At 45.4% G+C, this 27,220-nt stretch overlaps 2 protein-coding genes and 1 long non-coding RNA gene across 9 annotated transcripts in view; 2 read left to right on the top strand and 1 right to left on the bottom strand.

The window, feature by feature from the left end:
* Positions 1-27,220, top strand: part of LOC126995985 (uncharacterized) — a 57,375-nt gene that overhangs the window by 673 nt on the left and 29,482 nt on the right. The window lies entirely within an intron of this gene.
* On the bottom strand, positions 6,301-15,252 carry LOC126995988 (uncharacterized). The gene is made up of 2 exons (XR_007750861.1): positions 13,758-15,252; positions 6,301-8,803 (listed from the first exon to the last, which is right to left on the bottom strand). It is a non-coding gene; the product is annotated as an uncharacterized LOC126995988 (long non-coding RNA).
* Positions 15,365-27,220, top strand: part of LOC126995986 (caspase-2-like) — a 59,773-nt gene continuing 47,917 nt past the window's right edge. For 2 of the 6 annotated variants that reach the window (XM_050855946.1, XM_050855945.1), the window contains exons 1-5: positions 15,368-15,632; positions 23,129-24,136; positions 24,216-24,473; positions 24,599-24,670; positions 24,866-25,474. In XM_050855946.1, coding sequence (XP_050711903.1) covers positions 15,624-15,632; positions 23,129-24,136; positions 24,216-24,473; positions 24,599-24,670; positions 24,866-25,474 — 1,956 coding nt within the window. In that variant the 5' untranslated portion in view covers positions 15,368-15,623. Of the gene's footprint in view, positions 15,633-23,128; positions 24,137-24,215; positions 24,474-24,598; positions 24,671-24,865; positions 25,475-27,220 lie in introns of all 6 variants that reach the window. The other 4 variants (XM_050855950.1, XM_050855947.1, XM_050855949.1 and 1 more) reach the window with 4 other exon arrangements.

The following is a 27,220-nucleotide window of genomic DNA, read 5'->3' as shown; positions in this document are numbered from 1 at the left end:
GGCTTCTCCATTAATCTTTGCACTACAGTTGGCCTCAAGATGGCCGTATCTCTGACAGTGATAACATATATAATTGCATGGTATCTGTCTTTCACCGTGTATATTCCCCATTCTAATTTTAACTTGTCATGATTCTTGTGAATCAGCTCTCTTACAGTTGGGCCGCACCTCAAAATGTAGTGCATCGTGCTGCCAGCTGCAGGCTTACTGAAAATCAGCTTAATCTTATTTTCAACACCCTCAGTTGTGTGTAAGAACTCTTTGCGGTCTAAGATGGTCTCCTTTACTTTTTCCTTGGTCTCCTCTTTATGCACATTGCATATCATGATCTTTGGTTTCATCTTCCCAACACTCTTGGTACTAATTTGCTCAACAGATTCCATTTTTTTAGCAGCCTCAGCCCTTGTGTTCTCATTATCAAAGTTCATGACAATATTACCTCCATTTGTGAATCTTGAATCAGTTATTTGAATGCCATTCAATGCCTGGGAGACTTCATCCTTCATATCTGTTGCCTTCTTTTCCTGGGTACAAGCTTTCATAACCATGATATTCTTCTTGACTTTCCTGTCACTCTTCGCCACCTCTACAAAACTAAGCGCCCGGTCGGCAAGGGCGTCAGCAACTGACCCCAGGCCCTCCTGCACCGTCTCAGCCCTTAATTCAACTTCATCTTTTACCACAGATATTTCTTTAGATAATTCTTGCTTGAATTCATCCATTTTCTCCACAATTTTGGTAGCCAGAGATGCTTTATCTTTACGTCGTTGCCTGTTGCGCCGGTAGGCATCTTCCTGGTGGGGCCTGATGGTCGGCCCAAGGCTTCTTCCAGGTGGGGCCTGATGGTCGGCCCAGCCCGTTCTGGCGCAGGCGAGTGTTTATAGTGGCGCCATCTTGCATTTATGAAGGCATGGGTTGCAAATCCAATTAATTTTAGGTATATTCTCCTGCTTAATTCCAGACAAATGAGCACATTTCACATGGCACTATTTAGGGCACAAACAGCATCCAATCCAAAAACGTAACAAAAATCCCTCACGCCCCTGGCCTTGCTAGCCATGTCGACACAGCACTCTCCACACGGAGCAAGACGCGACACATCCGATCACGGCCGCGACTACTCATGCTCATCCCTATACTGTCCAAACCCCTTATGCAAGAGTTAACCAGCATCTTCACTCTTTCATCCCTCACGCTGATAAACTCTGGAACAATCTTCCTTCATCTGTATTTCCTCCTGCCTACGACTTGAACTCTTTCAAAAGGAGGGTATCAGGACACCTCTCCTCCCGAAATTGACCTTTCTTTCGGCCACCTCTTTTGATTCTTTTTTGGGAGCAGCGAGTAGCGAGCTTTTTTAATTATTGTTTTCTTTTTTGTATGCCCTTGAGCTGTCTCCTTTGTTGTAAAAAAAAAAAGTAGTTGTACCCAGAAGCCCCTCCCCACAGGCGATGTAGGAAGGGCATAGTCGCTCTGTTGCTGGTGATTGGTTGATGGTGATGGGCAGCTAAGCCGATTTGGTTTGGGTGAAACCTGTTGGAGAGCGCACACTCAACAGGACTTCCTTAATTTACTAAAGTTTCTTCATATTCTGTGTAATGCGTGAAATAAATCAACAAACAAGAATCGTGAATACATTTGCTGTCACCTAACATAAAAAAGTAATGGGTATCCGTAATCGTGGAGCAGATATTGGGTGAGGGAATGAACATTTCAAAAAGACCTTAGCGTGAGAAGGAGCAGCATAGGTCAGATAGGATCGCCTCCACGTCGCCCACCGTCACCAATGGAACTCTAATCCCCCTCCCCCTCAGACACGTGCGGCCTGCGCCCCCCCCTCTCTCTCTCTCTCTCTCTCTCTCTCTCTCTCTCTCTCTCTCTCTCTCTCTCTCTCTCTCTCTCTCTCTCTCTCTCTCTCTCTCTCTCTCTCTCTCTCTCTCTCTCTCTCTCTCTCTCTCTCTCTCTCTCTGTGTGTGTGTGTGTGTTTAATAATAATAATAATAATAATAATAATAATAATAATAATAATAATGATATTATTATTATTATTATTATTATTATTATTATTATTATTATTATAGTTATTATATAATGATAATAAAAATGCGATGATAATAATAATGATTTTAGTAATAATGATAATAGGATAATATTAATATAGTAATAAAAACTAATTATAAGAAGATGAATAATAATAATAATAATAATAATAATAATAATAATAATAATAATAATAATAATAATAATAATAATAATAATAATAATAATAATAAGAAGAAGAAGAAGAAGAAGAAGAAGAAGAAGAAGAAGAAGAAGAAGAATATTAATAATAATAAAAATAATTAAAATAATAATAATAATAATAATAATAATAATAATAATAATAATAATAATAATAGTAATATTATTATTATTATTATTATGTGTGTGTGTGTGTGTGTGTGTGTGTGTGTGTTTGTGTTTTTATCTTTTTTTTTGTCTTTATGTGTGTGTGTGTGTGTGTGTGTGTGTGTGTGTGTGTGTGTGTGTGTGTGTGTGTAAGCGTTGTGTGTGGGTGTGGGTGTGGGTGTGGGCGTGTGTGTGTGGGTGTGGGTGTGGGAGTGGGTGTGTGATGGGTGAGTCAGGAGAGCAGCACTGAGGTCAAGACTGCACCCAGTCCCTTAGATCTATAGTCTGTTCAGAGCATGAAGTCGGTTCAGGGTGGAGCTGGTATCGTCGTTTACCTCTAGCCATTCTGCCAAATCAATCTTCGTACATGCTTCTCTCTCTTATTTCCCATCCATGTGCTATTTGAAAGTGATATTTTATATATTCTGTATATAGTAACGGAAGCTACATAGTACAATGAGTGTCGATGTTTAGGATTATAACAACGATTTGTATAAATTCTATGACATGCGGCAGCGATTTTTTCCCATGTTGCCACGTTTTGGTGATGGTGGTGGTGGTGGTAGTGGTGGTGGTGGTCGGCGTGTCCCCTTAGGTCCCTCCCCCGGGTCGAGAGGGAGAGAGAGGGAGAGAGAGAGATAAACAGGTGGGTTGTGGGTGGGTAGGTAGGGAGACGGTGCTAATCTGATAATTGGCGGTCGAACTGGCAGCGCCGCACTCCTGGGAATTCAGGAATCTGCCACACCTTGAACCGACTTCATCCTCTGAACAGACTATAGTGATTAGCGGATACAGGAAGGGGCGCCATCTTCACCCGCTAATCCCGAGGTACGAGGGAGAGCCTGTGGCCTTGACCTCCGTCCTGCTGTATACCTACCTACCCCCACCCTCGTCACCAAACGAACTTTGACGTAGTGTACTCCACCTCCCAGTAGTAGTAGTAGTAGTAGTAGTAGTAGTAGTAGTAGTAGTAGTAGCAGTAGTAGTAGTTGTAGTAGTAGTTGTTGTAGTAGTAGTAGTAGTAGTGGTAATGGTGGTGATATTTTCCCGATTAACATTATCATTTATTATTTCTTTGTTTAAAGGAATTAATAATATATCTTTCTTTCTACTTATCTATCTGCCTGTCTGTCTGTTTATCTATCTATCTATCTATCTATTTTATCCATCAGTCCCTTTTTTTAATTTCTGTGAGAATGGGACAATGTTTTTTTTAAGCCATATACTTAATCAATCAGTAATTTTCATAGTTAGTCAGTTTGTAAGTCGATCAGTCAATTGCATAGTTAGTCAGTTAGTCAGTCGGTCAGTTACATAATTAGTTAGTCAGTAAGTCGATCAGTTAGTCAGTCATTTTGTCAGTCGGTCAGTGAGGTCGCTTGGTTATCATTATCGCAAAACACTCGGTTGTTGTTATCTTTTTACACAACAAAGATAGCTTTGTTGCATCTCTAGTCCTGTTGTCTCTTCCTCCTCCTCCTCCCCTCCTCCTCCTCCTCCTCCTCCTCCTCCTCCTCCTCCTCCTCCTCCTCCTCCTGCGGGTTGGTAAGGCTAATTCACGTTGGTCTTGGTCTGGTCAGCTCATAACTATACGCCTGGTAAGGACGGTTAACTTGGGTATGGTTCTGTGCTGTCTGGATTTGGCGAAGTTCATTACCGGCTGTTATACATTCACACATTCATATATGCATACACACGCGTAAGCACCAACACACACGTTATTATTGTTATTCTGTTTGTCATTGTTATCATTAGAGAAAGGAATTCAGCAGGCGGAGGAGGAGGAAGACGTGTGTCGGCGCCTGCACAGCAACTAATGGTTGACAGCGACGCAATAAAAAAGATGGACGGATGAAGGAATCGTTAGCACCCACCAAGCCACAAAATAAGCGCCACAAGAGCTCACAAAAAGCTCGCCCTTCGACTTGAACACCCGAACGCCGGCAGCCCACAGTCCTAACCATTCAAAGGTTCCAAACACAAACAAACGCATGCACTAAACCTGAAGACACTCAGACAAAACACACGAATCATTAACGTGTTAGGGTCACTGATTTTGTTTTTCCTTCCTTTACCAAACACTTCGAAAATTCACTTTTTTTTTTCTTTCTTTCTGGCTGGGACATCATCGTTGTCCTGGAGGCTTGTTGTGTCCCCCCCCCCCCCCCCACACACACACACACTTTTTTTTATTCTTCTCATTACTTTACTGTCAGTGTCACTTTTATTTTTCACATCCATGTCTGCTCATCGAGGGGCCTCTGTTTGGGTCTATTTCCCTTAATACCCCTCCATGGGTCGCAATAATAATATTATTGATAATGATAATAGTAATAATAATTACAATAATAATAATAATAATAATAATAATAATAATAATAATAATAACTAACAATAATAATCATGATAATATTAATAATAATAATAATAATAATAATAATAATAATAACATCCCCATTCCTTTTCTCCTCCCCAGCGTGCTGCAGATATTCCCCAGGCCTTAGCGTTGCCGAGTGGTGGCTTGGCCGGTGCCACAGGACTTGACCCCGAGCTGCTGCGTGCCCTGAGCGAGGGCGTGGTGGTGAGGGGGTTCAGATGCTGCGTCTGCGACGAGAACTTCACCGAAGCCGTCCTATGTCTTGAGCACTTGAGGAGCGACGGACACAGGAGGGCGCGGACGGGGACGCAGGAACCACTTCCTGATTTTGGACGGCTAACGGTGATAAATTTTCACGTTTTTCTCCCTCAGACAGAGGTGATGATTGTTCCTTGGTAGATTGCATGCTGGCATGCGACATTCCTCTCGTTATTTAAATAAAATTATGTGTGTTTTCAGATACGTGGCGACCAAGTGCCCGGGAGCAAATTTGATTCGCTGCCGATCGGCGGTGGGAAAACAGTGGACCAGGTGAGTGTGGTTAGTAACAGTAAGGACACATCACGGAGCACCAGGCTTGAGTAAATCTCTCCAGTCACTCTTGGCTGTGTCTTGCCTTTGCAATGGTTGCTTTTGAAGGTCTACATTCCTCCCTCACTTCACTGTCCCTCAAAGGGCCGCGCCATCCCTCCCTCACGTCACTGTCACTCATACGCCCTCCCCAACAGGCTGACGGCTCGTGGGTGTTCCCGTGGCGGGTGATGACGGGGACGGAATACGTTCCTCCGTCTGACAGAGTGTACCGCAACCTCTCGGTGCCCCGCGGCCTCGTGCTCATCTTCAACTACTGCTTCCCCGGACACGGAGAACACGAGCGTCACGGCGCCAAACGGGACTCCTTCAACCTCCAAACGTTGTTCCGCCGCATGGGCTACCTCGTGTATCTACATGAGGACAAGAGTAGGTCTGAGACGGAGCAGGCCCTCGCCAGCACCCAGAACGACCCCTGCCTGAGAAATTACGACCGCCTCATCGTATTCATTCTGAGCCACGGGAAGGACGACCAGATTTTCTGTACTGCCAGCCGTCGAGAGGAGGACTGCATGAGACTGGATGACGTGCGTTACAGATTCACGGACACCGAATGCCCCGCCCTCAAGGGTAAACCCAAGCTGTTTTTCGTCAACTTTTCTCGCACGAGACTGAGCAGCTACGACGGCATGTCACGCCAGCATTCGGAGCCGGTAGACATGATGACCCTGTATTCCTGCATCAACAACTTCAATGCGCCGCGAGACCCAGAGCGTGGCACCTTCTTCGTGCAGGCGTGGTGCGAGGTGCTGGCCGCCCACGCCCATGACGAGGAAGTGTATGACCTTTACATCCGTGTTTCTCAACTCATGCGGGAAATGAATGGCTCTGTTCCGGAGCTACAGGGATACGGCTTCAGAAAGTTTTATTTTAACCCAGTCCATGCACAACAGTGACTCCAGGCCGCCTGGAAGACCCTGATGAACCTAAGGCCCATGGACCCCTAGACACACACACACACACACACACTCACACACACACACACACACACACACAGACACACACACACACACACACACACACACACACACACACACACACACACACACACACACACACACTTCTTTGGCCCTCCTCACTCCTCAGCTCAGTTCAGTTGAAGGCCTAAACAGTTGAAAGCCTTTGCTTCCTGTTGTCTATTTCTGGGTGGTTGTAATCCGTTGCTCTTCACTTTTCTTTTCCAGCACTCGTACAGAGACTGTTTTACTTCTTCTTTGTCAATGTGGTCTTCTAATAGCAGTTCAGCAGTCCAGTTTTCTTTGTTTGGTTGTTGGAACAGAGCTTGACTTTTTCCCTGATCTCACTGTATAGAGGACAATAAAGAATAAAATATTATAAATTTCACAAGCCTCACTGCACCATATGCACTTTGTATTGTTCCAGTAAACCTTTTTCTGGAATTAAGCTGTAGTGTATCACTGGTGGCTGTTTATTATCATACAGGTGTGATTCTTTTATTTGTCTTATATATCACATACAGGTGCACACTCTTTTTGTCCTGTTGATTGCTTTTCCAGTTTTGTGTGTCCCAGTCTAGAATTCACTTCTTTATTTGATAATTTTTATTGTCTATGTTATAGTTATTTAGGCCAATTTTTTTTAGTTTTATCCTGAATGTCCTTCACCCACTTCTCTCCCTTATAGTTTCTTGTAACACTCTTCATGTGTTTCCCACCAGTGTGTCTTGCTTGCTGAGGATGTATTTTAAGTAGGTTAGTTTTCCTTTCATCAGCGTCGCCTCGCTCAGCACGCCCACTGGGGTGTAAGATGGGTGCTCCTAATAACATCTTTTACACACGATTTTCTATTTTTTGGAAGTTTCGGGTCTCTGCTTTGTTTAAGTATACCACGTCCAGGCCATACAAGGCTACGCTCTTCCAAAATGTCTTCCCGATAATAATTTTGTTACAACTTTTGCTGATGATTGAGGAGACTTGATTGGCTAGTGTCTGTGCCTTCCTGGTAATGTTTGTTATGTGTGTCTTGAAACAATTTATATTGTCGTTAGCAGTGACTCCTAAATACTTTATTTCTTTTACAACTCTAATTCCCTCAATCTGACTCTGCTTTTCTTTCATGTTAAATATTATGATGTTACTCTTAGCTAGATTTATTTCCAGGCCATACTCTTGTCTTAAGATGATATGTACCCTATACATTATTTAGCATCATCAACTGATTGTGATAGACTCATCCCGTCATCTGCATAAAATAAAGTTTGTATTGTGAAATGCTCGTCTTTAAAGCCTGTGCAGGGTGTATTGAGTTCGTTGATGATGATGTATGTGGCCAGTTTGAAGAGTGTGGTGGATACCGTGCAGCCTTGTTTGATGGGCGGGGTAATGTTGATCTCTTTTTGCATGTCTTTATTTAGTTACTGGATGGTCTTGTCACCTGTGTATGATTTTGCTACCATTTTTTTTTGGCAGAGTCGAATGCCTTTTTAAAATCATTGGGTGTTACTATGAGTGACTTTTTTCTGAAGCTGCTGAGGATGCATTAGTTCATGACAAATAAGTTGTCCTCAATTCTGTTGCCTTTTGTGAAGTCGGACTGTATGTGTTTGTCCGTATCAATGGTTCTTACTCTTAACTGTCCTTTCAATGTTTGGTTTGCAATTTCTAGGATAACTTTATCCATTTCTACAATGTCATTCACATTGCTGTCTTTTATTTGATTTTCTAGAGCATTTATAAAATTTGTCCGTGATATGGGGTCAATTTTAAAAGTCCCTTGTTTTCCATTTACTTTCGTTGAAAATATTGCCAGTATATATTAGTTTTCAGCTTAGTTTACTGTTATTAGGTTGTGGTTTGATAGGTCAAATATTTCTTTGGTTTCATCAATATGCATGTTGACGAATTTCTCGTATAGCTTTGTGTTTATCAATACATAGTCTATGATGCTTCTCCTTTCTCTGTCTGTCCAAGTATATGTGCCTTCACATTCTAAAGTATCATTTAACAGTATGAAGTTATATTTCTCCACCCAATCTAGTATCAGTTTTCCATTGCTGTGGAAGGGTTTTTTCCGTTCCTAGGAACCCTTCATGTCCATCTGTGCCAAAGCACCATGCTGATCCGAGTCTTCGTTTGAAACATATTTGCGAAAAACGGTATGTCACAGGGTCTGATATAGATAGTAAGTGTCCTAATTCCGTCAGCTTATTCATATTCAATCCTCGTACATTTATCAACTTAGCACTGAATTTATGCATGTGGCTATTTCTATTGTTATAGTAGGATATCAATGTATTATTATTATTTAATATCACCACGAATTAGGCATACAATTGTCAATGGAAAAACCCACGACAGATAGATCACGCCACCTTATAGGAATGTCGTCCGTCAGTGTTTATCGTCTCAGTTTTGTATACTTCGCACTCCGATGGTGCGCGGAGGTCACCTTGACATACGTGACCAATTGTAACAATTATTTTCCAACCTGTAACTCGTCACTCCTTCACGAGAGTCCGACTGACACACAACGACAGTCGCTCTCGCTCCGACGCTTCTTGTACATAAAGGCTACGAATATAATTCGCCTTAAGGAAGCTGAAGTCTTAATCAACACCCTTTAAACGCCCCCCGACAAGCCCGTTACATTTGGTGGCAGCGGTCACCCCTGCGCCTGTGCCTTCGCTACCTCGTTCTCCTCCAAGCTCCAAGCCACGAGAACTCACCTACAAACTCCGGGGACAGGCGTACAAGGGAAGGAGGAGTCAACGCACCAGCCGTCCGCGGCAACGCACCTGCCGTCCGCGGCAACGCACCTGCCGTCCGCGGCAACGCACCAGCCGTCCGCGGCAACGCACCTGCCGTCCGCGGCAACGCACCTGCCGTCCGCGGCAACGCACCTGCCGTCCGCGGCAACGCACCTGCCGTCCGCGGCAACGCACCAGCCGTCCGCGGCAACTCACAAGGCGCCAGCTACAAGCACCTCACAAGGCGCCAGCTACAAGCACCTCACCAGGCGCCGGCTACAAGCAACTCTACAGGCGTCCAGCCTACAAGCCTACAGGCTTTACAGCCTCCAAGCCTCGAGCACACCAGCAGCAACTCTACAGGCGTCCAGCCTACAAGCCTCGAGCACACCAGCTACAAGCAACTCTACAGGCGTCCAGCCTACAAGCCCCGAGCACACCCACAGCCTACAAGCCCCGAGCACACCCACAGGCCTAGGCAGCCGAAAGCGAGGGCCACAATCTACAAGCCGCTCCCCCGCTTCAAGCCAGCACTGCTACGAACACTGCAAGCCACTCCACGATACGGCAGAAGTATTCACACCAGCAACGAGGAGGCACGCCCCGCTGACCTTGGGACACCCCACATGCCCCTCGCTCCACAGCTGGCGGCAACACCGCCGCTGCCGGGAGCATCGGCCCAAACCTCTTCCGGCAAACAGTCAGCAAGGGTACCCGCGGACATCTCCCGGTGACTGCAAGCTGTTACCACTACCGTTTCCTGCAAGGCGTCTTCTCAAGAGGTTACACACCCAAGTCGTCTTATCTGCCACCGCGGCCCATCTCTTACTATAACAAGAAAGCCGCGGCCATCATACGTCTGGCGGCAGTGTACCGGCTCCCAGCCGCGGCCGCTCAATTTGCTGGGTCAGCAGTTTTTCAACCTCCATTGCGAGTCCTCCGATGTCAGCCCATCCCTCACCTCTCACCGCCGCGACAGTCAGGGAGGGAGGTTTTGCAGAGGCATTGGCAATAAACACGTCTGGATCCCCTGTATCCTTAAAACACGGTGTTAGATTATGCCAGTGTCTAGTGTATGGGAGAAATGTCGCCCCGGAACCAGCTGAATACCCTTCAGCCCAAGTCTCAGGCATAACCTCGGCGTGTCAGGCTTCTCCCGAACAAGACACAGCTAATTTAGAGGCATTCCTAAAAGTTGCACACTATTCCGAAATTAAGCCAACCTTAGTCCAGCTTCTGGAACATTATCGGGGGGCGCTTGCTCTACCAGGCGAGCCGCTTGGAGTTACGCAGTGTGCTGAACACCACATTAAGTTAAAACCCAATACAAATCCTGTATATATCAATGCGTACAAGCTCCCCCACAGTCAGAGGGAGGTGGTGCAACAACTTATCTCTGAAATGTTAGAACAAGGTGTCATCAAAGAATCGAACTCCCCGTGGAATTCACCCTTGTTTCTGGTTCCAAAGAAAGACGGCTCTTATCGCCCTGTGATTGATTTCCGGCGTGTGAACACCGCGACCGTGGATGATCATTTTCCGCTTCCCGTTCTTAGAGATCTTCTGATGTGTCTCGGTAGAGGAAATAAAGTCTTTACGAGTCTTGATCTGGTCAGTGGCTACTGGCAACTGCCCATGGCCCCCGAGTCACGTGAAATAACGGCTTTCAGCACGCCTCATGGCCACTTTGAGTGGACGAGGATGCCGTTCGGGCTCAAAGGAGCTCCCTTGACCTTCCAAAGGACAATGAACAGTATTTTTGGTGACTTGCTGGGCAACTCTGTCTATGTGTATTTAGACGACATCATCATAGCAAGTAAAGACGTGCATGCACACATGGAAACACTAAAAGCTGTCCTACACAGACTTCAAGAGGTCGGATTAAAGCTCAAAATCACCAAATGTGAATTTTTAAAGCCTCGAATCAAGTTCTTGGGGCATGTCGTGGACGAATTCGGCATCCACACAGTGGACGACAAAATAAAGGCTATTGCCGAGTTCCCTCAGCCAACGTCTGCGGACAAGGTACGGTCTTTCTTGGGTGTCGCAGGTTATTACAGGCCTTTCATAAAGGACTTCGCAGCACGCGCGAGTCCCCTGACCCTTCTATTAAAGAAAGACGTACCATTTCAGTGGCTCCCAGCTCAACAAACGAGCTTTGAGGATTTAAAGAAAGCGCTTACACAGGCTCCGGTCCTTGTCTTTCCGGATTTCAAGGACCCCTTTCAGCTTTGTACCGACGCTTCGGCTAGTGGACTAGGAGCCGCTCTGATGCAAACAGATAAGTCCGGCAAAAAGCATGTGATAGCGTTCGCCAGTCGAGTACTTACAGCTCCGGAAAAGAACTATTCTGTTACCCACCTAGAGGCTCTTGCCATTGTGTGGGCTCTGAAGCATTTTCGTGACACAGTGATGGGGTACATAATTGTGGTGTATACGGACCACGCGGCCATAACTGATCTTTTCAAGGGAAAAAACCTACACGGTCGTCTGGCAAGATGGTTCTTAACGATCCAAGCATACAATCCGGAGATAAAATATATCACCGGGAAAACAAATGTGGTCGCAGATGCCTTATCTCGGAATATTCCGATAGGCGCGATTACCACCCCAGAGGTCATCCACAACTTCACTTCACCTGAACTACACACTGCTCAGCGAGACCACCCTGTGTGGAAGAGGTTAATTTACGCCCTCGAGTCGGGAGACGAATCAAACCTTCCTAAATTGCCAGTTCCCTTTTCACAATTCTTCCTATCAGAGGACAACCTCCTTTGTAGGTCATGGCCAACCAAACCGGTACCTATAGACCAACTGGTCATCCCAGACAAATACGTCCCCGTGACGCTTAAGCTGGTCCATAACACACCCATTGCGGGTCACCCAGGAAGAGACAATACGCTATCTGTCACCAGACGAAAATTCTACTGGCCCACATTAAGGGTTGATGTAGAAAAACATGTCGCACATTGCGTCGTTTGTGCTAAGCACAAGGGGTCCGTCAAAGGGCCAGCTTCTATGTTGCAATACCCAGTACCAGAGGCGCCATGGGATGTTGTTAATATAGACTTATTACAGCTCCCCCAGAGCCAACATGGTTCGCGCTACTTATTGGTGTGCGTCGACCAGTTCTCTAGGTTTCTAGTTCTAGCGTCTCTCAAGGACAAGACAGCCACACGCGTGGCCCATGCCCTCGTGACTCACATGTTGTGTCCACATTCGTCTCCTCGAATTCTTTTGAGTGACAATGGCACCGAGTTTAGGAACTCAGTATTGATCGAAATATGCGCTCAGTTTAACATCACGCAATCCTTCATCACAGCTTACCACCCAGCTGCTAATGGGTTGGCGGAGAGGACTAATAGGAAAATCTTACAGGTCCTCAGGCCTATCGTGAACGATCTCCTCGATAACTGGGAGGATTGGCTATCGCATACAGCCGCTTCCATAAATACGTCGGTAAACGACTCTACGGGGAAGTCTCCCTACTACATCTTATATGGGGTGGAGAAACGTCTTCCGTACGACTTCCTAACAATCCCACAACAACCTCTCTACAACATTGATAGGTACGCACAACAGCAGATGCATATGTTTTCCATAAGAACTTTCAGGGTCTGCATTATTTTTATTTCCCTCAGTCTTTCTATATGTCGGTCATCTGCCCGGAGGGTACCACTTATCAACGGGTTACTGGTCACTATGCCATAGCGGAAGCATGCTATATCCGCTCCACTAACATAACAACGTACCCGTCCCGGATCCGTCTGGTTTTCACGGCCAATATTTCCCATCGAGTGTTTCCTCTACGGTCTCTTGATGACATTCACTTCTCCAGCGTCTCGTATGTGACTAATTCCCTTAATTCATTGTCTTTCGCAAACAAAACAGAGTTTGCGGAAACCCTGGAGGAAACGCTGCCTGATTATTTGCATCTCCCCTACCTGTGCCCTGGATTTTTTGTACCAATGTTTCTGATGTTCGTCAGTCTCGTCGTCATGTGCTACCTTATTAGGAGGAACTCTGTCCTGCACGATTATTTGGTTGTGCAGACACGGCGACTGGATGCCGGGAGGCCACTGGCAAGGTAGTTTTTCCTTTTCTCAGACAAGTCAGGGGACAGAAACCTGGCTGCTCCTATACTTAACATTGTACTGTGTTTCACTACTGTATTTTTTTTTAGGAGCTAGATCAACGTTTCATTGTCTGTAACTATGCCAGTTGATAGCTTCTTATACATGTGTCCTTATATTTATCTTTTGAGAGGTTTCTTATGTTTCATGTCACACACGTTGTGGTTTACCTCTCACTATTTATATTATAACTCCACATCTGTTCTTACATAGCCAGTGTTTTACTGTAATTGTATCATAGGCAGTCTGCTTGACAAACTCCCACTATGTATGTTCATGGTAACTAGACTGCTATTTAGATTTTTGTATATCGCGAGGTCGCGATCACTGGTAGGTGACCGAGCAGTGTTATAGTAGGATATCAATGTATTATTATTATTTAATATCACCACGAATTAGGCATACAATTGTCAATGGAAAAACCCACGATAGATAGATCACGCCACCTTATAGGAATGTCGTCCGTCAGTGTTTATCGTCTCAGTTTTGTATACTTAGCACTCCGATGGTGCGTGGAGGTCACCTTGACATACGTGACCAATTGTAACAATTATTTTCCAACCTGTAACTCGTCACTCTTTCACGGGAGTCCGACTGACACACAACGACAATCGCTCTCGCTCCGACGCTTCTTGTACATAAAGGCTACGAATATAATTCGCCTTAAGGAAGCTGAAGTCTTAATCAACACCCTTTAAACGCCCCCCGACAAGCCCGTTACACTATCACCGCCATGTCATTGGGGCATTTCTGCTTCCGTTTGTCTTGTTTATTTGCATGCTCGTTGACTGTTTGTTTGTTTGTCTGTTTTAGTGTTTGGGTGTGATTGTTTTTTATGGATTTATATAAAAATATCTATGATTTTTTTTTTAACTTCCTGGTGTGATGTTTGTTAATGTAATCTTCTTCAAGGTCAAGTTCATCTGTCTGTCTGTCTGTTACTTATCTTCCCGTCTGTCTGTCTATCGGGCTTTCTTATTTATTTCATTTTGTGTGTGTCTGTTTCTCCGCCTCACTATATGCCTGTCTGTCTGCCTGTTTGTCTTTCTATTATTATATTTGTTTCTCTATATAATTATTCGTGTTTATATGCCTGTCTATCTGTCTGTATATGTGTATGTTAATCTATACGTCTGTCTGTTTGTCTGTCTGTACCAATGTCTGTATATGATCAGGAAATCTCGGAAGTAAATAACCTGCTGAGAATTAGTTTGTGAGTCAGAGAACAAGTTATATTAGTCATAGGACAGACGCGAACGATAAAAGAGTTGTTAGGGACCTATACCCTTCAGTGAAATGATATAGGGAGATGATGATGACGATGATGAGCTACAATTAATTATATGAACAGCTTCCTAACTTACTAAAGGTCATTCGTAGTGCACCGTCGTTTGAAAGCTAAAGTAAACCTGATATCCTCCTCCTCCTCCTGTTTTCTCCCTCTCCCTTTCCTCCTCCACTCTCTCCTCCTTATTCTTATCTTCTTACTCCTCTCTCTGCTCATCTTCCTCCTCCCGTTGTTTTGTTCCACTTATCTTCCTCCCTCTATTTTGTCCCACTCATCCTCCTCCTCGTCTTCCTCCTCCTTATTGTTGTCTTCTTTCTCCTCCTCTTCGCCTCCCCTTCCTTCTCCTTATATTCCTTTTCTTCCAATTGTTTTGTCACTCAACTCCTTGTCTTCTTCCATTTTCTTTATGTCTTCCTTATTGTTTTCCTCTATCATCGTAATCATTGCCACTATTCTTTTATCCCTCTCATCATCCTCCTCTTCGTCGTATTCCTCTTCATTCTTGTCCTCCTCCTCTTCTCAAAAAAATAAGTATAGAAATAAATCAGTGCTTGACGGGAATCACATTAGTCTCTACTACACTATCCATTTTCTATGTATTATCGAAGAAAACGGCATAACATTAGCTTATAGGGGAGACAAACTCTAAACTCACCCAATGGACAAACCTTACTTAAAGCGCTCTGCAGGCTAATGTAGGTTCTATGCAGTCCCTCCCAAGAACTGCAGATCATGGTTAAGGATACGCCTACACAGCAACGGGTTAGTCAGCTGTTGGAAGCGGAATATCACTTATCTTATCGTACATGGAGACCGACGATGGGGGTAAGGGGGGAGGAGGTTGGCACAGACGAATACACATTCACACGCAAACGCACCGACACACACACACACACACACACACATAGTCCTTCCGATCAGACCTCAGCCATCCCTCGTCTCTTTTCCTCGTAATCGAAGCACCATCTAGGCCTAAGAAGCTGTCGTGGGCGTGTCTGTGTGTCTGTGTGGCTTGACTCGTGATAACGGCGACCTGTAGTGCTCTCCTCGGCGCCCGACGCATCGTTCTTTGGTCTTCCTTTCCTCGCTCTTGTTTTGGCGTTTGTTCTGCTCGTCTCCTCGCGGCGTGACGTAGAAGAAATGAGCGAGGTGAGTGGTTTATTATTATTATTATCAGTAGTAGTAGTAATAGTAGTAGTAGTAGTAGTAGTAGTAGTAGTAGTAGTAGTAGTAGTAGTGGTAGTAGTAGTAGTAGTAGTAGTTGTAGTAATAGTAGTAGTAGTAGTAGTAGTAGTAGTAGTTGTTGTAGTAGTAGTTGTAGTACTAGTAGTAGTAGTGATAGAAGTGCACCATGATAGTAGCAGTAGTAGTAGTAATAGTATTAGTAGTAGTAGTTGTAGTAGTAACGGTGGTCACTGTTCTTCCCCCAAACCTATCAACAGTGGTGTTCCACAGGGCTCTGTCCTATCACCCACTCTCTTCCTGTTATTCATCAATGATCTTCTTTCCATAACAAACTATCCTGTCCACTCATACGCCGACGACTCCACTCTGCATTATTCAACTTCTTTCAATAGAAGACCCTCTCAACAGGAAGTACACGACTCCAGACTGGAGGCTGCAGAACGCTTAACCTCAGACCTTGCTATCATTTCCGACTGGGGCAGAAGGAACCTTGTGTCCTTCAATGCCTCAAAAACTCAATTTCTCCACCTATCAACTCGACACAATCTTCCAAACACCTATCCCCTATTCTTCGACAACACTCAGCTATCACCATCTTCAACACTAAACATCCTCGGTCTATCCTTTACTCAAAATCTCAACTGGAAACTTCACATCTCTCTCGCTAAATCAGCTTCCTCGAGGTTGGCCGTTCTGTATCGTCTCCGCCAGTTCTTCCCCGCGCAGTTGCTATCCATATACAGGGGCCTTGTCCGCCCTCGTATAGAGTATGCATCTCACGTGTGGGGGGGCTCCACTCACACAGCTCTTTTGGACAGAGTGGAGTCTAAGGCTCTTCGTCTCATCAGCTCTCCTCCTCCTACTGATAGTCTTCTACCTCTTAAATTCCGTCGCGATGTTGCCTTTCTTTCTATCTTCTATCGATATTTCCACGCTGACTGCTCTTCTGAACTTGCTAACTGCATGCCTCCCCCCCCTCCCGCGGCCCCGCTGCACACGACTTTCTACCCATGCTCATCCCTATACTGTCCAAACCCCTTATGCAAGAGTTAACCAGCATCTTCACTCTTTCATGCCTCACGCTGGTAAACTCTGGAACAATCTTCCTTCATCTGTATTTCCTCCTGCCTACGACTTGAACTCTTTCAAAAGGAGGGTATCAGGACACCTCTCCTCCCGAAATTGACCTCTCTTTCGGCCACCTCTTTTGATTCTTTTTTGGGAGCAGCAAGTAGCGGGCTTTTTTTATTATGGTTTCCTTTTTTGTGTGCCCTTGAGCTGCCTCCTTTGTTTAAAAAAAAAAAAGTAGTAGTAGTAGTAGTAGTAGTAGTAGTAGTAGTAGTAGTAGTAGTAGTAGTAGTAGTAGTGCACCATGGTAGTAGTAGTTGTAGTAGTAGTAGTAGTAGTAGCTAGTAGTAGTAGTAGTAGTAGTGCACCATGGTAGTAGCAGTAGTAGTGGTAGTAGTAGTAGTAGTAGTAGTAGTAGTGCACCATGGTAGTAGTAGTAGTAGTAGTAGTGCACCATGGTAGTAGCAGTAGTAGTAGTAGTAGTGCATGGTAGTGGAGGTGGTGGCGATGGTGGTGGTGATACTTTCCCTATTTACATTATCATTTATCATTACTATGTTTATAGCAATTAATAATCTCTTTCTATCTATTTATCTATCTATCTGACCGTTTATCTATCTATCTTATCCCTTTTTTATACATCTACGGAAATGGGACGATGTTCTAAGCCAGTTGCATACTCAGTCAGTAATTAACATACTAAGTATGTCCGTTAGTAAGTCGATGAGTCAGTCAGTTTCATAGTCAATTAGTTACATAGTCAATCAGCTAGTCAGTCGGTCAGTCAGGTCGTTCGGTTATCATTATCGCAAAACACTCGATTGTTGTTATCTTATCTTTACAAAACAAAGATAGCTTTCTTGCATCTCTAGTCCTGTTGCCTCCTCCTCCTCCTCCTCCTCCTCCTCCTCCTACTTCTCCTGCGGGTTGGTAAGGCAAGGTCACGTTGGTCTTGGTCGGGTCAGCTCATACACTTGTAAAGGACGGTTAACTTGTGTATGGTTCGGTGCTATCTGGATTTGGCGAAGTTCATTACCGGCTGTTATACATTATCACGGGGTAAAAAAAGATGTGGTTAAGATTCGTTTTAGGACCGTGCCAGTATCTCATTACCCCTCAAAGGGCGGTAACTTGCCAACAAGGGGTTTGATCCCCGCGGCGCGCCAGAGACACTACGGTGTACACACAACTTACCTGCTCAAATCACACCCGTGGGGTTCTTATTTACTCTCCTTATGGGGCTGGAAGGCACATACACAGGCACACAAGGTAACTGATAGAGCGGGTGTACAGTTATGCACTAACTTTATTACACCCACAAAACAATATAGTCAGAGACAACTCTCACATACACACCCAGCTGAGCCTAGCGTTTCTCGTGTTCGCACAAGACTGACCTGCCCTGGCTACATTAACGACTAGTTACTTAACTTGGTGCGGAGAGAAGAGTAGAGGCTCTTGCAACAGCCCTGCTCGAGGTGGCTGCAGCGTGTCCTTCCTGCCAAGATCTACAGTACCAGGTCTCCTCACTTCCGACGTATTTTCGCAGATGCTGGCGCACTGACGTCACCAGGCCGTTCGAGGGTAGGTTCAGCGGGGCCGATGGGGTCAGTCGCTCTTCCAACCTCCGTGCAGTAACAGCTAGCTGGCAGTCGCTCTCAGTTTCTCTCTCTCTCTCACACACACACACACACACACACACACACACACACACATGTTAGCTAGTAATAAGAATGGAGTAGAGGGTATCTACTCATAGCCATTGACAAGGCACATTATAAGAATTACATATAGAAAAAATATGAAGTAGGGAGATATACAAAATATTATAGTTGTTATGCGTACATTTGAGTTTGTAAGTGAGTAAACACACACCACACACACAATACTACTACTACTACTAATAATGACACTATCAACATCTGGGGACAAATATGGGGTATTCTTGAGAGAGAGAGAGAGAGAGAGAGAGAGAGAGAGAGAGAGAGAGAGAGAGAGAGAGAGAGAGAGAGAGAGAGAGAGAGAGAGAGAGAGAGAGAGAGAGAGAAACAGCAGCGCCATGATAGAGAACGGGGAAAATAGAATAGTTTCCCGTCTTCCTTACTGTCTCACAGCCAGCTGACGTCACAGGCTGCGCAGTGGAGGTAAAGTGAGGAGACCTGATATTATAGATTTTGCTTCCTGCCGGGGGCCCCTCAGACGCGTGATGAATCTCTGCGGTAGGTGCGGCCTTCAGGATGAGGCCGCCGCGGATCTCAACACACGGGAACTGAGGACGTAGGGCTATCGGCTATAGTGTTAGTCTTCCCCATTCCCTACCCGTCCCCATCCCCATACGCGGGACTGGGGTATGGACAAGCCGCCCCGTCACCTTCCCATCCCCGGGACAGATATGAGGGACCAATCCGCAGGTCATAATAATGTTGGCAGCACTTTCAAACCAATAATTACAGAAAACGAAATAAATAATGCATTTTTTACACACCATTGTATTTATATACATTATATATCATAAAACAAAACAATAGCGTTGTTGATCTACAAGTAAATAACAAGTAACGCGGGTAAGTTAATTTATGAGACAGGTTGGTATCCATGACTCGTCACACACACCTGGGCAGCCACACCGGGGTTGCCAGGTCGTGTCATTTATGGCATTTTTGTCTTAAATGAACGTGGTCGCCAAGAAATGCTATTTTTTTATGGTATATGTTAAGTATTCCCATAATAATGCCATATTTAGTCATCAATCTACCGTCTTTTGCCATTCTTGGGGACGATTATAAAGGAATTTTCAGGAATAACTGTACGTTTACAATCAAATGGAAACACCAGTGTCTTTACGCAAAGTTTGTGATATAATATCAGTCATACAAATATTCTGATGCTTTTCAATATATGTCCTTCTATAATAACAAATAGAACACTATTTACTCATGAAATATATGAAGGAAAAGCCGAAGCCGAAGGTTCGGTATTAGGTCCACTTTTGTTTATTATTTATATCAATGACTAAGATACAGGAATTAGTAGAGATGTTAGTAAATTTGCAGATGATACCAAGATCGGTAGAGTAATTGAATCGGATCAGGACGCTAGTATTCTCCAGGGTGAACTCAACAGATTGTATGACTGGGCGGATAAATGGCAGATGGAGTTCAATGTAGGGAAGTGCAGTATTCTGAGTGTAGCTAGGAACAACCCCTCACATAACTATTGCTTAAATGACACTCTCATAAGCAGGTCTGGGTGCGAGAGGGATTTAGGGGTCTTAGTGAGCTCTGATCTCCGTCCAAGGGCACAATGCATTCAAGCTAGCAATCGAGCTAATAGGGTACTGGGATTTATTTCAAGGAGCGTAAGCAACAGAAGCCCCGAAGTCTTCCTCAAACTATATTTAGCATTAGTTAGACCTCATCTTGACTATGCGGTTCAGTTCTGGTCACCTTACAATAGAATGGATATCAAAATGTTAGAATCGGTGCAGAGGATGACTAAGATGATTCAGGGGTGAGAAACTTGCCATACGAGGAAAGACTCAAACAGTTAAACTTGCATTCTCTAGAAAGGCGAAGGGTGCGTGGAGACATGATCGAGGTTTATAAATGGATGAAGGGCTTTAATAAGGGAGACATTCATAAGGTTTTGTTGGTAAGAGAACCGGGTAGGACACGTAGTAATGGGTTTAAACTGGATAAATTCAGATTCAACAGGGACACAGGCAAAAATTGGTTTACAAACAGGGTGGTGGATGAGTGGAATAGGCTTAGCAGTCACATGGTGAGTGCTAATACAATTGTCACATTCAAAAATAGACTAGATAAATTCATGGACAGCGATATTAGGTGGGGTTAGATACACGGGAGCTTAGGGTCAAAGGAGCTGCCTCGTACAGGCCTACCGGCCTCTTGTAGACTCCTGCGTTCTTATGTTCTTAAGATGTCCTGCTCTCTACCCCGCGGAGTCAACACTTTTCCCACCCCATCCGCACCCTCACGGGGTAGCGTAAAGCAACCCCAACCACATGGGGACGCTTTACACTACGGTTTATGGCCACGGGTAAGGGATGGGGATGGGATGGGAATGAGGAAGTCTAACACTATGGCCGTTAGTCCCGATAGACAAAAGCCGGGATCCCCCACACTAACAGCAGGAAGCCACGTGGTCGTTTAGCACCTGGCAGGTCTGCCGCCAAGCCCGGCGGCAGCAGGTGATTCCGCTGTGGAAGACGGCTCAGATCAGAGCAAAGAGAGCGATCTACCCTTGCGCGGGGTAGGTCATGACACGGCACCTAGCGGTGAACTCAGGCAACAGAGTCGCCAATGCAGGAAAATGCACAGGCAGCTGTTTCTGGCTGACTAAACATGGTTGGTTAGTTTAATTATAAACCAACAGCCAAACTCGAGGTTCTATAAGGTCTACGTCCTCAGCTGCTGGATGAGCGGTGATTCCATGTGTGTGTGGAGCGAGAGAGAAACGAGAGGACATGGAAAGAAGTTGAGGGCGACCACGTGTAGGCGAGATGTGAAAAAGTTTAGCTTCCCAAACAGAAGCATTGAGCTATGGAAGAATATCCACAAACTTCCTCATCAAACAGAGGCGTCACCTGCTGCAGTATGCAAACACTAATGTGCACCTGCACAGAGTGGAGTGGTGACTCCTGAAAGTACGTAAGAGCAGGTAAACACAGCGGGCGACCCGCAACAAGAATGCACGCACTGGCATCTCTACGCCGGTCGCCTAGGCAACGAGCCTGTAGGAAGCTACGAGTCATGACCCGCCTGCCGCGCCCATAGAGGCCAGGTCACGTGATGAACGAGGAAAACGCGCCCAACATCCTAATTATCATCTTACCTATGCAAATAAAACATAAAGGGCCAGTCTTACAGTCCAGTCCAGCGCGTTTGTAAGCTCCCCAACCAAACACAAAACACGACGAAAATGCCTTGTATAGTGTTTTTTTTTTCTTCTTTACAGCAGAGGAGTCAGTTCAAGGGCATAAAAAAAAGTAACAAATGTGAAAAAAACGCTATACAAGGAATTTTCGTCGTGTTTTGTGTTTGGTTGGGGAGCTTACAAACGTGCTGGACTGGACTGTAAGACTGGCCCAAAGTAACTTGTCGCGGATCTAAACCGCGACATACATTCACACATTCATATATGCATACACACGCGTAAGCACCAACACACACATTATTATTACTATTCTATTTGTCATTGTTATCATTAGAGAAAGGAATTCAGCAGGCGGAGGAGGAGGAAGACGTGTGTCGGCGCCTGCACAGCAACTAATGGTTGACAGCGACGCAATAAAAAAGATGGACGGATGAAGGAATCGTTAGCACCCACCAAGCCACAAAATAAGCGCCACAAGAGCTCACAAAAAGCTCGCCCTTCGACTTGAACACCCGAACGCCGGCAGCCCACAGTCCTAACCATTCAAAGGTTCCAAACACAAACAAACGCATGCACTAAACCTGAAGACACTCAGACAAAACACACGAATCATTAATGTCATTGGGTCACTGATTTTGTATTTCCTCCCTTTACCAAACACTTTGAAAATTCACTTTTTTTTTCTTTCTTTCTCTCTAGCTGGGACATCATCGTTGTCCTGGAGGCTTGTTGTGTTCCCCACCCCCGCACACACATACACACACACACACACATACTCACGCTTTTTTATTCTTCTCATTACTTTTCAGTCACTGTCTCTTTCATATTTTATATCCATGTCTGCTCATCGAGGGCGCTCTGTTTGTGTTTTCCCTTAATACCCCTTCATGGATTGCAATAACAATAATGATAATAATAATGATAATAATTAGGGAGATCTGATAGAAGTATTCAAATGGGTCAAGGGTTACAACAAAGGAGATATAAGTAAAGTACTGAGAATTAGCCAGCAGGATAGAACTCGCAGTAATGGATTTAAATTAGAAAAGTATAGATTTAGGAGAGATATAGGCAAGCATTGGTTTAGTAATAGGGTGGTGGGGGAATGGAATGGACTCAGCAATCACATAGTTAGTGCAGGGACGATAGCTTGTTTTAAGAGTAGACTGGATAGCTACATGGACGAGGACGACAGGTGGCAGTGAGGTGTGGGTGCAGTAAGGTGGCAGGGTACTGGTGCGTGCATAGTACCACCGGTATAACGAGGATCAATCCTCTACCTGTAACCCCTGAAACTACACCTCACCCATCGTGAGTAGTGGGGGGGGATTCTGGAGCTGCCCTGTGTAGGCCACCCGGCCTCTTGCAGTCTCCCTATGTTCTTATGTTCTTATGTTCTTCTTATAAGAATAATGATAATAATGATAATTTTTACCTTAGCAAATACGCTGCAAACATTCATGTCAATAATAACGTGTACATCCACCCCACACAAGGTGCAGCGCGCCATCTCCAGCGGCGTGGTGGTGCGGACACAGAGCGGCTACAGGTGCGAGGTGTGTGACAAGAGCTTGACGGAGGTCGAACCCCACCTGCGAGGGAAGGACCACTTCAAGAACCTCGCCTGGGAAGCGCTGAGGAGCCCCGCCCCCCATCCCTTCCTCCTCGATGACATTCCTCGTGTCGTGCTTGAAGCCAAGCAAAGAAATGAACTGGAACTTGTAGACAAAACGGTCTTCTCCTACAGATGCCTCGTGTGCCCCAAGAGGCCTCTCTCCAACGGGATAAGGCCGCTGGAGACTCACTTGAAGGGGAGAGAACACGAGAATGCTCAGAAGACGATGAACTTTTCCCAAATATCTCCTTACGGTCCCAATCCTCTGCCCAGTGCTGTCCCCCACCTGCAGCTGCCGACCCCCAGTCAAGCTTCAAACATTCAAAACACTCAGCCAAGCTTCGCCTCTCGAAACCCAGAACGAGAGCAATACCAGTCCCCACCTGGGCAGCATCCCTCTCACGCACAAGCCCAGTACCCTCCAACAGATGGTCTCCAGCCCCGATACCCTTCAGTTGACCCTCAATACCCTTCTCCTATGCACCAGTATAACCCAACACCACAGCCGCACCAGGCACTACTCGAGAGCCAGTATCCCCCCATCAACCAGCCCCCAGCGAGTGGTGGCTTGGTCGGAGAAACAGGACTTGAACCCGAGCTGCAGCGTGCCCTGGACGAGGGCACGGTGCAGAGGGGTGACGGGCAAACGTTCAAGTGCCGCGTCTGCGCCATAAGCTCCACCGGAGTCGCCCCGTGTCTAGAGCACCTGAGAAGCGCCAAACACAAAAAGAAGGCGCAGGCGCGGACGCAGCAATCACTACCTCCCAACAATCCACCTCAGCAGCAATACCCAGCCTCCCAGGTCCAGTATACCACCAGTTCTCATGCCCCAGCGAGCACTTTGCCCCACGCTTATGAAGTAGGCACCTTCAGGCAAAACTCTCCATTGGTAAGTGTGTGTTTGTGTGTGCGTGTGTGTGTGTGTGTGTGTGTCCCTCGAACATCCCCTTCACTTTTCCGCTTCCCAGCCTGCTGCAGCCAGTCTCCACGCCTTACCATTGTCGAGTGGTGGCTTGGCCGGTGCCGCAGGACTTGACCCCGAGCTACAGCGTGCCCTGGGCGAGGGCGTGATGGAGAGGGACGACGGCCAAGGCTTCAGGTGCCGCGTTTGCGACAAGAACTTAACCGGAGCCGCCCCTTGTCTTGAGCACTTGAGGAGCGACAGACACAAAGGGAGGGAGAGGACGGGGACGCAGCAACCACTTCCTGATTTTGGACGGCTAACGGTGATAAATTTTCACGTTTTTTTTTTTTCCTTCAAGACAGAGGTGATGATTGTTCCTTGATACATTGTAAGCTGGCATGCGATATTCCTCTCGTTATTTAAATAAAGTTATGTTTGTGTTTTCAGATACGTGGCGACCAAGTGCCCGGGAGCAGCTTTGATTCGCTGCCGATCGGCGTTGGGAGAACAGTGGACCAGGTGAGTGTGGTTAGTAACAGTAAGGACACATCACGGAGCACCAGGCTTGAGTAAATCTCTCCAGTCACTCTTGGCTGTGTCTTGCCTTTGTAATGGTTGCTTCTGAAGGTCTACATTCCTCCCTCACTTCACTGTCCCTCAAAGTGCCGCGCCATCCCTCCCTCACGTCCGCCACTCATACGCCCTCCCCCACAGGCTGACGGCTCGTGGGTGTTCCCGTGGCGGGTGATGACGGGGTTGAGACTTTTTCCTCCGTCTGACAAAGTGTACCGCAACCTCTCGGTGCCCCGCGGCCTCGTGCTCATCTTCAACTACTGCTTCCCCGGACACGGAGAACACGAGCGTCACGGCGCCAAACGGGACTCCTTCAACCTCCAAACGTTGTTCCGCCGCATGGGCTACCTCGTGTATCTACATGAGGACAAGAGTAGGTCTGAGACGGAGCAGGCCCTCGCCAGCACCCAGAACGACCCCTGCCTGAGAAATTACGACTGCCTCATCGTATTCATTCTGAGCCACGGGAAGGACGACCAGATTTTCTGTACTGCCAGCCGTCGAGAGGAGGACTGCATGAGGCTGGATGACGTGCGTTACAGATTCACGGACACCGAATGCCCCGCCCTCAAGGGTAAACCCAAGCTGTTTTTCGTCAACTTTTGTCGCACGAGACAGACCAGCTACGACGGCATGTCGCGCCACCATTCGGAGCCGGTAGACATGATGACCCTGTATTCCTGCATCAACACCTTCAAGGCGCCGCGAGACCCAGAGCTTGGCACCTTCTTCGTGCAGGCGTGGTGCGAGGTGCTGGCCGCCCACGCCCACGACGAGCAGTTGTATGATCTTCACTTCCGCGTTTCTCAACTCATGCGGGAAATGAATGGCTCTGTTCCTGAGCAACAGGGATACCACTTCAAAAAGTTTTATTTTAACCCAGTCCATGTGCAATAGTGACTCCTGGCCGCCAGGAAGACCCTGATGAACCAAAGGCCCATGGACCCCTAGACACACACACACACACACACACACACACACACACACACACACACACACACACACACACACACACACACATTTATTCACTCACACTTATTTTACGTTCAGAGGTGAACGGTGCACTGTTTAAAATGTTAGAGGATGAGTGATTTTTTTTCTGATTTACTAAAATTCTTTCAAAATTGCGTGAAGCGATCATGATTTCTTTGCGGCCGCCAACTTTACAGTATTGGTTCCTCTTCGTGTTGGTCTGTTCACCTGCCCGCCGCGGGTGGCCGTGAGGGTGAGCATCCTTGTGGTCAGGCGAGGTGTCCATTGTGTATCCCGATCGACCTTTTTACCTGTTGGTCCGTGGCAGACTGTGCATTTTAAGGAAAGTTGTAAGTCTTAATTAACAGTAAAGTTATTCAGTTGCTCGACGTGTCATTTATATATCAACAAAAATTTGTATATAATAACCTCCTTTTTTGGTGATGTGCTGGTCTTCCTTCCTCGACTGTGTGTGTTTGCAGAAGTGGAAGTGTTTCGAAAAATACGGATAATAAAACTGGATTTCCCGACCTGACCATAAGGTCATATATATATATATATATATATATATATATATATATATATATATATATATATATATATATATATATATATATATATATATATATATATATATATATATATATATATATATATATATATATATATATATATATATATATATATATATATATATATATATATATATATATATATATATATATATATATATATATATATATATATATATATATATATATATATATATATATATATATATATATATATATATATATATATATATATATATATATATATATATATATATATATATATATATATATACATATATATATATATATATATATATATATATGGTCCATATATATATATATGCTGGTCCAGCACCCTACACGTATTCCTGACCGTCTTGGAGATCGGCCCAACATTCTAGACCTCTTCCTTACCTCAAACCCTTCTACTTATTCTGTCAAACTGTTCTCTCCGTTGGGCTCCTCCGATCACAATCTTATTTCTGCATCCTGTCCTATCGCTCCTGTACACCCTCTGGACCCACCGAAGAGGCGATGCTTTTGGCATTTTGCTTCAGCTCGGTGGGACGACCTGAGGATGTACTTTTCCGATTTCCCGTGGAATGATTATTGCTTCCAGGATAGAGACCCTCTGTGTGCTCAGCGCATCACAGAGGTGATTGTCTCTCGAATGGAGGCATACATTCCTCGTTCTTTCTCTACTCCTCACGCTAAAAAGCTTTGGTTTAATTACGCTTGTTCTCGTGCTGTCAATGATAGAGAGGTAGCTCACAAAAGGTACCAGAGCCTTCAAACTAATGCTAATTATGAACTTTACATTTCTGCCCGAAATCGTGCCAAATCTATTCTCCGACTAACCAAAAATTCTTTCATTAATAGAAAATGTCAAAACCTTGCTTTCTCTAACTCTTCCCGTGACTTCTGGCATCTAGCCAAAAACATCTCCTCCAACTTCACTTCTTCATCTTTC

Source organism: Eriocheir sinensis, chromosome 9, assembly GCF_024679095.1.
Source record: "Eriocheir sinensis breed Jianghai 21 chromosome 9, ASM2467909v1, whole genome shotgun sequence".
Classification (NCBI taxonomy): Eukaryota; Metazoa; Arthropoda; class Malacostraca; order Decapoda; family Varunidae; genus Eriocheir; species Eriocheir sinensis.
This window is presented reverse-complemented; position numbering and strand designations above follow the sequence as displayed.